At 36.3% G+C, this 14073-nt stretch overlaps 1 protein-coding gene across 4 annotated transcripts in view; it reads left to right on the top strand.

Annotated features, from left to right (window-relative positions):
• Positions 1-14073, top strand: part of LOC127880037 (H(+)/Cl(-) exchange transporter 4-like) — a 100917-nt gene that overhangs the window by 55445 nt on the left and 31399 nt on the right. For all 4 annotated transcript variants that reach the window (XM_052427252.1, XM_052427254.1, XM_052427255.1 and 1 more), the window contains 4 exons: positions 9315-9533; positions 10507-10652; positions 11235-11393; positions 13183-13389. In XM_052427252.1, the coding sequence (XP_052283212.1) occupies positions 9315-9533; positions 10507-10652; positions 11235-11393; positions 13183-13389 (731 nt within the window). The remainder of the gene's footprint in view (positions 1-9314; positions 9534-10506; positions 10653-11234; positions 11394-13182; positions 13390-14073) is intronic.

Raw genomic sequence — 14073 nt, forward strand, 5'->3', positions numbered from 1 at the left:
ACTTTTGAGTAATTCACATATGTGAATGTCTGTTCAAACTGTGATCACAAAAACTAAATTACTATTCGCCAGTAAATTGAAGCCCTTAATTGGTACCTAATTGACAAACAACAGTTCGGGCCCTTTTCTTATAGTCAGTATATTGCATTGCGCGATTTGAGTAATTCACACATTTTAATGGCTGTACATACTGTGATCACAAAACTTAATTATTATTCGCCAGTCAATTGAAACCGTTAATTGGCACCCCATTGGCAAACAACAGTCGGGGCCTTTCTTAGAGCGTGTATATTGCATTGCGCAATCAACACTGATACGGGCCGCGTTATCAGTTTGACACGAAGATCGTCACGTTAAACATGTTACTCCCTGGTGATTTCGATTGCATTTTAGTAAGCGGTTCGCAGGTCATTAAATATTGGTGAAATTACGTTTGGAAAAAAATGCAAATATGCGAATATCATTTTTATTATTCGAATGCTGACCATTCAATCGAATATTCGAATATTCAAATAATTTTGCCATCCCTATAAAATACACTTTAAGATAATGAAAATACAGAAAAAATGCACTTTAGTGCACTTAATTATAAAAAAAAGCAGAAAACATACACTTTTGGTAAAAATGCAGAAATAATACACTTTTTAAAGTGTATTTTGTTAAAAAGTGCATTTTATTTTGAGAATGGTTATTAACTTTGTTAATAACTCCAGCCTTTGACGACTTTCCAAGCATAAATGTGGAACTGAATTTTATCATCAGTTTCCTCATGCATGCAGGGATTAAGGCAATGAATAGTTCAATCCACTTTTCAAATTATACCATCTGCACTCTCTTGACAACAGCTTTATTTTATTGGCAACGTCAATGAAGTAAGGTTATTTACTCAACACTTTCAAAAGACTATGCTGTAAACGTAAATGTTTCTATGTTCCTTCAACGTTCCTGCTGTATGCTTGAAATACTTCAGTGACAATATAACAGTATTTGGCAGTATTAATTATTAGTATTAGTTGGAACGAAATAAGATAGACCTGTAGACATCTAGTCGTACGAAAGAAACATCTATGAATGCAATGACTTGGCGGAACAAGCTTGTCCGGGCCATAACTACGTCGTTCATTGTCAGATTTTAAAATCATTTGGCACATTTGTTCACCATCATTGGACGGTGTGTCGCGCGAAATAATTATGTCGATATCTCCAAGGTCAAGGTCACACTTTGAGTTCAAAGGTCAAAAATGGCCATAAATGAGCTTGTCCGAGCCATAACTATGTCGTTCATTGTCAGATTTTAAAATCATTTGGCACATTTGTTCACCATCATTGGACGGTGTGTCGCGCGAAATAATTACATCGATATCTCCAAGGTCAAGGTCACACTTTGAGTTCAAAGGTCAAAAATGGCCATAAATGAGCTTGTCCTGGCCATAACTATGTCATTCATTGTGAGATTTTAAAATCATTTGGCACATTTGTTCACCATCATGTGTTAGGTGTGACGCACGAAAGAATCACGTCAATATCTCCAATGTCAAGGTTGCCACGACTAAAAATAGATTTTTTTTAAAAACAAACTTACAAAGGGGGTTAATTTTGTTTGTTCATTTCAAAAGTTCAGTTTGAGTTTTCTCCCTTTATCAGATTTTTTTTCTCACAATGAAAACCTGGTTTTGTAACAATTTTGTCCCTTGTTCTGACAAATATATTTATCCGTCAGGACCAGTAAATTCCAAAATAATTCATCATTTCTTACTTAGTGCGGCAGCATTTCAAATTTGCATTAATCCGCTGTTTAAACACATTTTAAATCCAAAACTGCCTATCCGAAGGCAAAGCCTGGTCATTTCTTATGATGACTGAGTTAGGCATATGTAAAACACAAGCTTGAACCGTATGACGTCATATGAAATAATCAAATTATTTTGTCAATGTAGAATGAACAAGACATATTGTTTTTAATGTTATTTTAATTTTTTTTTTATATGTGTGATTTGTTTATGCAATAATAGCGCAATACACATTTTCTCAGACATGATCATCTGCGGGCAATCTCAAAATTCGTTCCTGCCCTTGTGCTGCGCACTCGAGCAGAAACGGATTTTTCAAGCGCCCGCAGATGATCATGCCCTTGAAAACGTGTATTTTCCCTATACTGCAAGCCTCTTTACTGAGAATACAAGGTTATTCTGCTTAAACTGGTCCTGGACTATTTCACAGCATCAACTGGCTAGAATTCCCTATGGCAAGCCTCTTTATTGAGACTACCAGGACTGCTTAAACTGGTCCTTGACTATTTCACAGCATCAATTGGCTAGAATTCCCTATGGCAAGCCTCTTTATTGAGACTACCAGGACTGCTTAAACTGGTCCTGGACTATTTCACAGCAGCAACTGGCTAGAGTTCCCTATGGCAAGCCTCTTTATTGAGACTACCAGGACTGCTTAAATTGGTCCTGGACTATTTAACAGCATCAATTGGCTAGAATTCCCTATGGCAAGCCTCTTTATTGAGACTACCAGGACTGCTTAAACTGGTCCTGGACTATTTCACAGCATCAACTGGCTAGAATTCCCTATGGCAAGCCTCTTTATTGAGACTACCAGGACTGCTTAAACTGGTCCTTGACTATTTCACAGCATCAACTGGCTAGAATTCCCTATGGCAAGCCTCTTTATTGAGACTACCAGGACTGCTTAAATTGGTCCTGGACTATTTCACAGCATCAACTGGCTAGAATTCCCTATGGCAAGCCTCTTTATTGAGACTACCAGGACTGCTTAAACTGGTCCTTGACTATTTCACAGCATCAACTGGCTAGAATTCCCTATGGCAAGCCTCTTTATTGAGACTACCAGGACTGCTTAAACTGGTCCTGGACTATTTAACAGCATCAACTGGCTAGAAATCCCTATGGCAAGCCTCTTTATTGAGACTACCAGGACTGCTTAAGCTGGTCCTGGACTACTGTGAAACCATTTATTTTCGACAGCACAAAATTTCGTCATTTTTATAAAAATGACGATTTCGTCAGCACTTAAATTCGCCGATTTCTGATTTTGAATTTTTAAAATATGCGTCAGTCGATATCCGATTTGTGTGTAATGCATATTCGCGATCAATCGCAGTTGCGAAAAATCGTGGTACGAATGCGGGAACACACTTGAGAATCACTGCAGGAGGTGGGGCCTGTTTGTCACATGCCAATTAACTAGTCTTTTGTTATCAAGGGACAGTAATGAACCCTCTTAATGTATGCGATTCACACGTTCATTGTTATGATAAGCGGACAAGTGGGATCGAATAACCGTTAACGAGTGTTTGTAATAACAAAGCCAATTGCCAACTAGTCTTATTCTATAATTATAATTGCCATACTGATAACAATCGTACCGAATGGCTCATCACAACCCATTCCAAGATGGAAGGAAGAGCCGATTTAATTACGGCAGGCTTTAGGAAAGCTGGACTGATTTAAAAAAATTGTCCATGTGTTGATGAAACAATATTGTGTCCTGTTTTTTTTTGCTCTCTAAATGAAATGAAGTATTTTTTTGCAAGCAAATCAATCTAGTCACTTTTGTTTTTTTTCTTAGGTATGTGTTCTAGTTGGTATGATTTTTATTAAAATGCTGTCAATACCGTTTTAAAACTGTTTGTGTTATACGATAGAGGTTCCAGTTTGTTAAGTGTTTTTTTTTCAAATAAAATGCTTTTATATTCTGATATCTTCATTAAAATTATAAACTCTGTGTGTGTTTGTTCTTAAAAAGTAAACTACCGGTATATAAATCAATGTATGTCAAGAATTTAAAAATAAATAAATTGATACATATAAAATAGTAATAAGTGTGGTTAAACGCAAACAATCAAACAACAAACAGCAATTAAAATATTCTTTATTAATTTGTGCTAAATACGCATGTTGATCACACATCGTCATCTTTTCATTTGGTTTATTGTCTTTCATCGGCAATCGCTGCGTGATGGCTAATATGCAACACCCCTGAAAAACACAATGCACCTAATGGGTAATACAGTTATAAACAATTAGCGCTAATTCATTACCATTCTACATAAACGAGGTCAACGCAATCGATACAGCTGTACTGTACACGCGTTTTATAGAAGTGTAACGTGTCAGTTAAGTACCTTGTGTAATCTACATCCCTTTGTGTCAAAAGGGGATTAATCTTGATTACGAAACAACAGTGAATGTGTGCATGGATTATGTTGGAATTTAATGCCTCATGTCTACGGTAAAGTTTTAAGAATATTGTTCAACTTAGTTTTTGTTCAAACATAAAGCATGATTGTTCGTTAGGATCTTAAATTCGCCGATCGGTCGACTGACGAAATTTATGAAAATTAATGCCTGACGATTAATAATGGTTTCACAGTATTTAACAGCATCAACTGGCTAGAATTCCCTATGGCAAGCCTCTTTATTGAGACTACCAGGACTGCTTAAACTGGTCCTGGAATATTTAACAGCATCAACTGGCTAGAATTCTCTATTGCAAGCCTCTTTATTGAGACTACCAGGACTGCTTAAACTGGTCCTGGACTATTTAACAGCATCAACTGGCTAGAATTCTCTATTGCAAGCCTCTTTATTGAGACTACCAGGACTGCTTAAACTGGTCCTGGACTATTTCACAGCATCAACTGGCTAGAATTCCCTATGGCAAGCCTCTTTATTGAGACTACCAGGACTGCTTAAATTGGTCCTGGACTATTTCGCAGCATCAACAGGCTAGAATTCCCTATTGCAAGCCTCTTTATTGAGACTACCAGGACTGCTTAAACTGGTCCTGGACTATTTCACAGCATCAACTGGCTAGAATTCCCTATGGCAAGCCTCTTTATTGAGACTACCAGGACTGCTTAAACTGGTCCTGGACTATTTCACAGCATCAACTGGCTAGAATTCCCTATGGCAAGCCTCTTTATTGAGACTACCAGGACTGCTTGAACTGGTCCTGGACTATTTAACAGCATCAACTGGCTAGAATTCCCTATGACAAGCCTCTCTATTGAGACTACCAGGACTGCTTAAACTGGTCCTGGACTATTTAACAGCATCAACTGGCTAGAATTCTCTCTTGCAAGCCTCTTTATTGAGACTACCAGGACTGCTTAAACTGGTCCTGGACTATTTAACAGCATCAACTGGCTAGAATTCTCTATTGCAAGCCTCTTTATTGAGACTACCAGGAATGCTTAAACTGGTCCTGGACTATTTAACAGCATCAACTGGCTAGAATTCTCTATTGCAAGCCTCTTTACTGAGACTACCAGGACTGCTTAAACTCGTCCTCACAATTTGTTAGCAGCTACTGGCTAAAATTGAACAAAACTTTATGGTATTATTTGGTTCCAAGAGAATGTGTTTAACTGTTCATTCTACCAGCTTTTTTACTGCATTTTCATCTCAAAGTTATCAGATAAGAAGATTTTTTTGCTCTACTTTTCATTAAATATTTTGAGCTATACAATCTATCTCTTCTTTTGTGTCCTTGTAGCTTCTATGGTTTAGGTTGGAGTGCAACAACTCTAAATCACTTTTTCTACAACAGGTATTCAATTAAAATGTAACACCTAAGGTTATATATGAGATCACTGATCAAGGCTCATACCGGTAACTTTACTCACTATTTAAGCAGAATTATGCCCCTTTCAGTACCTTATAAACTTATTTTTAGTTTGTTTACAACATTTTTTCTCACGGCTCTTTATCTGCTACATATATTAAAATAAAACTTAACATTTGTGTTCAAAGTCTTCACAAAAATTCACAAGACATATCATTGCTACTATCATTTAGGGACATTTTGTCCCTTTTAAGTTCACCTGACCCGGATGTATACATTGTGAGCTATTGTAATCACCTTTTGTCATTCCTTAGTCATAACTTGTCCACATTTACCTTATAAACACATTTGTTGACCTTGACGTTTTTATCTTCATCAAACATAGTCAGAATATTTGCCTTTTGTCAGATTTTTTAACTGAATCTAATGGGATCAAAAACTAGGTCATTAGGTCAAATTGTAGAAAGATATTGTCAACACACTAGAAGCCAGGACTGGTGAACATTTTAGGTCATAATTGCCCTCTTGTTTCAAAAATGATATCAAACCATATTTTTATTTTAACTGTTCCTATCTCAGATATGATATATGAGCTGTTTGCTGTACACATTCATAGATTATACAAAGTTCATTAAGGTATGATGGAAATTGCACTCTGGAATGTATTGCAGCAATAGATTGTGTTAGAGAACATATCTCATCAGACTGCTTTTAGACACAATTTCAGGGGTCTCGTAAGTGGACGAAATGGGCGATTTGGGCGCTCAAAAGCTGCCAAAATTGTTTTTTCTTATGATGAAAGGGATATTGAAATCGCCAAAAATTTTGAGAGCCTATTAACAATAGTCTGCAAATATGTTTGCCCAACTAAAGCCGCCCTAAATACATCCATTTAATTAAATCTTGGATCTACGATGGAAATGTACCATTTCTCCCCAAAAAGTTGCCACTTCTCCCTATTTTGGCTTTGGAGAGAATTTAAGTGTCTTTTCCCTAAATTTTGAACCTAGCTAGACCCCTGAATTTTGAGTTAAGTATTGAAATTGTTAAAGAGTCCCCACAATATCAAAAGTAATATTGGACATCTTTGTAGCAGGTCAATTTAAACAAAATGAGAACATACAATTTATCATACATGCCATAATTTTTCAGACCAATTCCGGGACATTGAGTAAAATTGTCCGGGACTTTTGCCGATTTTCCGGGACATGTATAAAATGTAGCGATATTTATAGACATATGCATTTTTGGTCCGTTTTTTTTGTTTCGCATCGTTAATTGCAAAAGTTTGAAAGCCTATCCGAAATACACTTCATCTATTAACGTCAAATAAACAATACTACTTTCCTTACTAGATACAAGCCACGTGTTTTCAGTGTAAGCGTTCTAAACACAGATGGTGACGTCACTGCGTTATTGTTATTGAGACCGGTGAATCTGCTGGGCGTTTTGACATTGCGAACGCAGTTCAAATTCTCTTATTATTTTTAACGTTATGTTTACTGGGGGTTTAGAACAAGACAATAAGAAACCTAGTGAGGATGACGTTTTTATATGCTTACTTTTTTACTCAACTTCTTTGTCGGTTAAACGTGCGAATATAAACTGCTTTTAATTTTTTACTCAGTGATGTTGGACTTCAGATTTGTGAACAACTATCCTTTGCCCTTACGCAGCGGGAAATAATGACATAGTAGATTAAAGTCAATTAACAACGACATGAAACAATGCCGCCTTTTCGGTTTGACCGCGAACGTGAGACAATCGATATGATAACAGGACCCCTGTTAATTGATCGATTTTGACACGTAGCGTAGTTTGCCTATTCAGGTAGGCATTGTCATGGAGACTCTGCAGATATACACAGATTCGAGGTGCAGTTAAGCTAAGATAAGGTAAATGTATATATGGATTTTGTAAATTCCGGGACATTTGACAGATTTCCGGGACAGCGGGTCAAGTTCTTCATTTCCGGGACTGTCCCGGACAATCCGGGACGTATGGCATGTATGAATTTATGGATATCAATACAAGCAACAAAGGGGGTGTTTAACAGTCAATTCAGTACAAAAAGTCTACTTTTGTTATCCAATCCCTTAAGCTCATTCTTGTCTTGTCCCTTAATGCCTTAATACTGATATTGTGTTCAAAGTAAACAATCATGTTCTGCAGGAAGTTTCTTTCTTAATGCTTTTCTCGATTTCACGGAGACACAGAAGCCTTCAAATGGGAAGTAATTATCCAGATTGTTTTTGACTCGCTCAAAATAAGACCAATTTTCGAAGCTTTTTGTATTCTGTTGATGCTACAAAAACTACATGGCTGAAATGCAATATCTTTAAGGGAGACAGCAATCTGTTATTTTCTGTGATAAAAATGGAAACTTATTGTTAAACTGTGAAACTGTAGCGTAAAAATGGTCTTAGTTTTGTTGTTCGTGTAAATCTTCTAGTTGCCTTGTTAAGACCTCCTTTTAATTGGAAGTTAATTAAACCAAACATGGTCTTTTTAAGAGTATTTCATTTTCAATTATCCCCTATCCCCCTGAGCTTATTTGGATAAGACAAATTTCTTAATATTGAGCCATGTTTGTACCCATTGGTTATTTTGGCTACTGCGGTGCTTCTGCAAACACAGCATTGTTCCTTAAAATCCAGTATTGAGCTGATCTTCAGAAGAACTACTTATATTGATATTTTGTGCAGGGGGTTCCTGCTAATAAATGGGGAAAACACAGTAGCCCGCAATTATTTTGTCAGGTTGAGACTAAATGAAGTAATTTAGTCATCTATGCAATCTCCTGATATTCTGATGGCTGTGGTCTATTCCATTACAAGAATGGTCGAATTTTTTGTTATATGTTACACTTGTATTGGCAATCAGCTGGCTTTTGACTTACGACAAATGTATGTCTATGTCTTAAAAAAGAGGTTATTTTCCTATTTTCCGTGCTTTTTATGAATATATAACAGTATGTCTAACACTGTAGTCAATTGTCATAAATCCAACAAGTCATTTTGTTAAAAAAAGTCTAAAAACTTGTTCTTTAAAATCATGTTGTTTTGTATTTTGAAACAGAAAAGTTGTCAATTTTTTTTTACTAATTGACAATCACTACGTAAACAAATGAACTGAAGAAAATCAAAGTTGGATGGTAAGCGATGCTGTTTTGTTGTCAGTTATGCTCCTGGTAAGGTGTCTGATAGTAGTGTCACTGTCTGTCCAACTCTCTGTCCATCCGTCCGTCCAGAAATTGTTTCTGGAGTTATTTCTTCATTGCTTTCAGGTCTTTCTGATTTTTTATATGTGAGTCAACCTGCAAGACTTATAGATTAAGTTCAAGTTTGGTTCCTGTCCATTGATTTTCGGCAAAGTTACAGACCTTTGACTAATCATTTTTCTCCAAAATAACTGCTGTGAAGCTTTAAAGTGCAATAGGGGGCTGCATTAAGCAGCAATGATTGTGTTTCACAAACACAGCTCTTGTTAAGTATGATTTTGAAAATAGTTTTACCAATTAGTTGTTAAATTTCTGATACAACTAAATTTTTGTTTATAGGAAAATCCATAAAAGTGAAATCAATCAATGACTAAAATAACTTGTTTTTTTAAATGCACAATTGTGCATGGGATTTCTTTTAGTTAATGTGAACTCACAACATAAAAATCTTTAAAACCCATTTCCATGGATAGACCAAAGATATATGTTCTGATTGCAGGTTCGTCCACCATCATGGACACGTTGGAGGACCTGCCTCCTGGCATTGGTCAGTACGACGACTTCCACACAATTGACTGGTTGAGGGACGTGGCGCGGGACCGCACACGGCATCGCCAAGTGGTCAAGAAAAAACAAAACGGGTGCCTGGAGTACATTAAGGGGGCGCATGACGCATGGTCTGGATGGATGTGCGTACTGCTAGTGGGAATAATAGCAGGTGAGTGAACAGTTTGATTCCAGGTACAAGGCAGAAATGTTGACATGTATCTCTGAACATGAGCTTAATAAGTGAGTTTAAACTTTTTTACAAAATTAAATATTGATGTCTTTATGCAAGAGCAAAAATGAAATATTAAAATGTGCAGCTTAAACAAAGCTGACTTAGTGAAAGCTGATTCATTGATGTCTCTTTATTTTAACAAAGCAGAAACATTAAAATGAGGGTCCAATTAAAAAAAAATGTAATGAAGGCAAGCATATTTTGATAACAAGATCTTTGGACCGGCAAACTTCAAATTTTGATGAAACAACAATTAAGTTATGCATTCATGCTTAATGCAGTCTTTGTAAGAAATCATTTTTAATGTAAAATGACCAGTTTTTCAATTTTACTGTACTCATAAATATTGTCAGTGAATATTTTTCCTTAAATAAAAATTGTTTAAAAAACGGTATTGACTTATGAGGCAGTTTAAATCAACAGGGGCGTGATTTGAATTTATTTGAACTGAATTCTTTCTTAAAGTCTGGGAAACAATGTAAGCAAATTGATTGAAATTTGTCAATAATATTCCCAGACCAGTCTATGACAGAATGCTGACAAAAGGCAATTAATCTTATGAAGGGTTTTTATGATAACAATACCAGTACTGTAGCTGAAATAGCCAATCCTTTACATGGCTGAAATTATTGGCCATGCGCTTTTGATTTTGCTTAGGTAACATGAAACACTGTGGAGGTCACATTTAATACCCAATGAAACTTGGTCAAAACTTTGGTTGGGTTAAATATTGAATCTTATGGGGTAAAAAATTTGGTCACTTGGTAAAAAAAAGGAAAAAAAAGAAAAGCAATTACTCTAGAAAGGTGAGTAACCTAAGGTCCATATGCCTTTAGTCCTCTTGTATTTCTTCATGATAACATCAAAAAATCATACAAGTTTATTTTGTTCATTTTCTTATTCTCTTCAGGTTGTCTGGCTGGTGTGATTGACATTGGTGCATCCTGGCTCTCTGATATCAAGGAGGGCATTTGCATGGATGCCTTCTGGCTGAACAGAGAGCAATGCTGCTGGTCTTCTAACGATACACATCTCAGTGGGGATCATTGCAAGCAGGTAGGTGGAAGTACGGGGCACAAGAACTATAACTTTTGCTTTCATAATTTCACAGTTATTTTCCTTTGTTCTATTTCATGCTTAAATTGTGTTTGGGGAATATCTAGAAAGGAATAAAATGTATCTCATAGAAACCTTACTGATGGGAAGCTATCATTTAGTGTAAGTGAAGTGCTTAAGAACCATGACTATTTGTTCCCATATTTTCAAGCTTGTTTTTGTTTTCAAATCTGACCATGGATGCCCTTTGAAAATGCGGCATTATGTGGAAAGATTGTGACAGTTCTCTTTTTTAATTGTTTTTAAAGATATTTACCAGTATTTTTGTTTGATTTGTTTGAAAGCCTTTTACTAGGTGTATATAGACACCTTTGAAGTCCATTTCCTTGGAATAACCAATGAATAATTCTGGAGCCTCCTCAGTGCAAAGCAGACACCATTTTCAGTTTGCCATTCAGATCTACTGAATAATGCTATAGAAGATAATGCACTGTACAGAAACCACTTAAGTATCATTCATTTAGAATTTTTACGATATTCTTAGCCAGTTTTTCTATAAGTTTGTTTCTCTTTGTTTGACAGTGGTACTCCTGGGCAGATATGATGGGTGTGAAGTCTAACGGTGGGGACTATATCGTCAAGTATATCTTCTACATGCTCTGGGGTTGTGCATTTGCCCTCACAGCAGCTATGTTCGTTCGTGTGTTTGCACCGTATGCCTGTGGATCTGGTGTTCCAGAGGTGAGTTTAAGTTTCTATGTTTGTTAATCAAGAGGTAACATTCACAATATGCACCATAAATGCTTTACTCCATATCTTAATTTCTTCTTGGACTTAACTTTTTCCATTTTTGTAAAGAATGGAAAATTTTGATTAAATGAGTGTTTGTCAATGTTCGTAATTATCTGCTTTCTGAAACACTTTTTTTGCAAAATGGAAAAGTCAACAAATGATTAATATTGAACAGTATAGACAAATGAGGAGAAGCATTGGAAATCCATGAATTAGCCTCATTAGTTAGCAAAGTGCAAACATAGTCCTTGAATTCTAAGTGTCTGGAAAACTGCCTTATCTGATGGATTTAATCAGCTGTAGTTTTCTGCTTCAATTTCTGCCTACCGACCATTCACTCCAAGAGGAATTCCTGGCGCACAGCAGTGATTTTCTGCAATTTGCATTTCACTGTAATGTTCAGACTATGCAGTTCCCCTTTTGGACAAACCTGTATTGATTTTGACAAGAGATTCTAGTCATTGAACTATTATCCTTGTGGCAGATGCCAATTTTAGCTGGCTCATGGTAACTAATTACTAGGCTGATCTTTCATGCTTCTAATTAGTGCAAGCGTGGATTTGATTTAAGTCATCAATATATTATGTAGTTTTGAATGGGACATCCAATTATAATAGTCTAATTATAAATGCACTGTAACATTCTTTTTGATAAATTGATCCTTTTATAGTTAATGTATGTTTAGTTACAAGCAATTAATACTACCCACACAGAATTGTGGTATATATCTGTGGAATGATTAAAATTGAAAATTGAAATAATTAATTTTAAGCTTACATATTTCATAGATTTTTCAGTGAATTGATTCCATATTTATATTATCTGTTGTTTTCATTTGAATTGCAAGAATGCTATGTCGGTACTTTATTGTCCAAAGCTTGATATAGCAGTCACTATGGTCCAGTATATGTGCGTGTGTGCATCAGATCTTGTCCCAACTGTACATTTGTCAATCATCTTACATTTAAAAGATTTAAATCAATCAAATTGCAAACCACAAAGTACAGCCTTGATAAGGCAGCATGTTGCATGGTTAAACATGTCTCCCTACCTCAAAGATCAAACTTGTCCATGAACATGCTTGTCTAGACTGAAAACTTTGGCTTTCATCACGCATCAGTGCTCCAGCTAGGATTTGAAAAGGGCAGGGGGGCTTTTTTGTCAAAAGGGCACATTGGACGCGCAGTATTTTATCAAAAGGGCTTTTTCGAGTGTACAGGCATTTCTGGAATGCTTCCTCTAGTCTTGCATGTTAATTTATGTTATTAATAATTGTTAGAATATATTATTCCCATTTTTATTAAACAATTCAAATATAATGTCTACAATGAGGAATACATTAATAGCAATGTATTGTTATAAGAGATTTATTAATCATCATATGTAAAAAAAAAAAAAGAAAAAAACAAACTTTTTTTTAAGGGCAGGGGGGGCCCTAGGAGGGGCAGGGCGGAGGTTCGGGAGGGCAGGGCGGGACGCCCTACGATTTAGGCCTAGCTGGAGCACTGTGCTTTTTTAAATAACATTCAACAAATGACCTCATGGGGAGACAGCATGTTGCATGTAACAGTGTTACTTTTTATATGAGGCAATGATACAATATTTTTCTTTAAAAAGTTCTTCATTAAAGCTGTTCTTGGAAGTAGTGCTTAAAATAAAGGCTGTGTCACACATTATAAGTGGAGAACTCCCTTTTGACTGGTATTTTGACACAAATTTAGGTGAACCCATTTTTCAGATCAAGACCATCCTGAGTGGTTTCATCATCCGTGGGTACCTGGGCAAGTGGACGCTGCTGACCAAGTCAGTGGGCATGATGCTATCCACGGCCGCAGGGCTCAGTCTCGGCAAGGAGGGGCCCTACGTGCACGTCGTGTGCTGCATAGGAAACATCATCTCATACTTCTTCCCTAAGTACAGCAAGAATGAGGCCAAAAAAAGAGAGGTGTGGTGGGCTACAATTGACATGACGCCTTATCTATGATCGCTCCGCCCACTAGAATTGATCCACCAATCAGCGATCGATTAATCGGGCGCACTCGTTAGCAACACCCTGTCCGCCATTTTCTAGACAAGCTACATGTTTAGGTTCACTTTTATTCCAACGAGTTTCTTTTGTTTTCCTCTTTAAAAAAACGATTAAAAATGGTTAAACGGTGTCAATGGGGATTATGTAACTCGGACAATCAATATCCTGACAGATTAGTTGGTGACATTGAATTTATTTCGTTTCCAAAGCCGAAAAACGAATGCCTAGATCTCATTTTTTAAACAAGTTTCGTTTATTTTGTTCGGATTAAGAAACGGAAATGAAATATGGCAAAAACGGTGTAAAAAGGGTTAATGCAACTCTGACATTAGGTATCCAGAAAGATAAGTAAGATGAATTAAATTTATACCATTTCCAACGGGGCAATGCGGTCTTGACAAGAGCGAGTGGAAGCTTCAAGAATTACCGAGATCCCCTTTATAGAACAGTAATTTATTTTACAAACTTGAAATGTCATATAAGCAATAACTAAGCATTATTAAGTATGTATTATGTCACGTGTGCATGTAAAATAATTGAGAATTTTTGTACCCAATTCGTGTAACTTAACGAAATCCCCGTTAAAAATCGCATTTCTGT

The sequence above is a fragment of the Dreissena polymorpha genome, chromosome 4, assembly GCF_020536995.1.
Source record: "Dreissena polymorpha isolate Duluth1 chromosome 4, UMN_Dpol_1.0, whole genome shotgun sequence".
In the NCBI taxonomy this organism is placed as follows: domain Eukaryota; kingdom Metazoa; phylum Mollusca; class Bivalvia; order Myida; family Dreissenidae; genus Dreissena; species Dreissena polymorpha.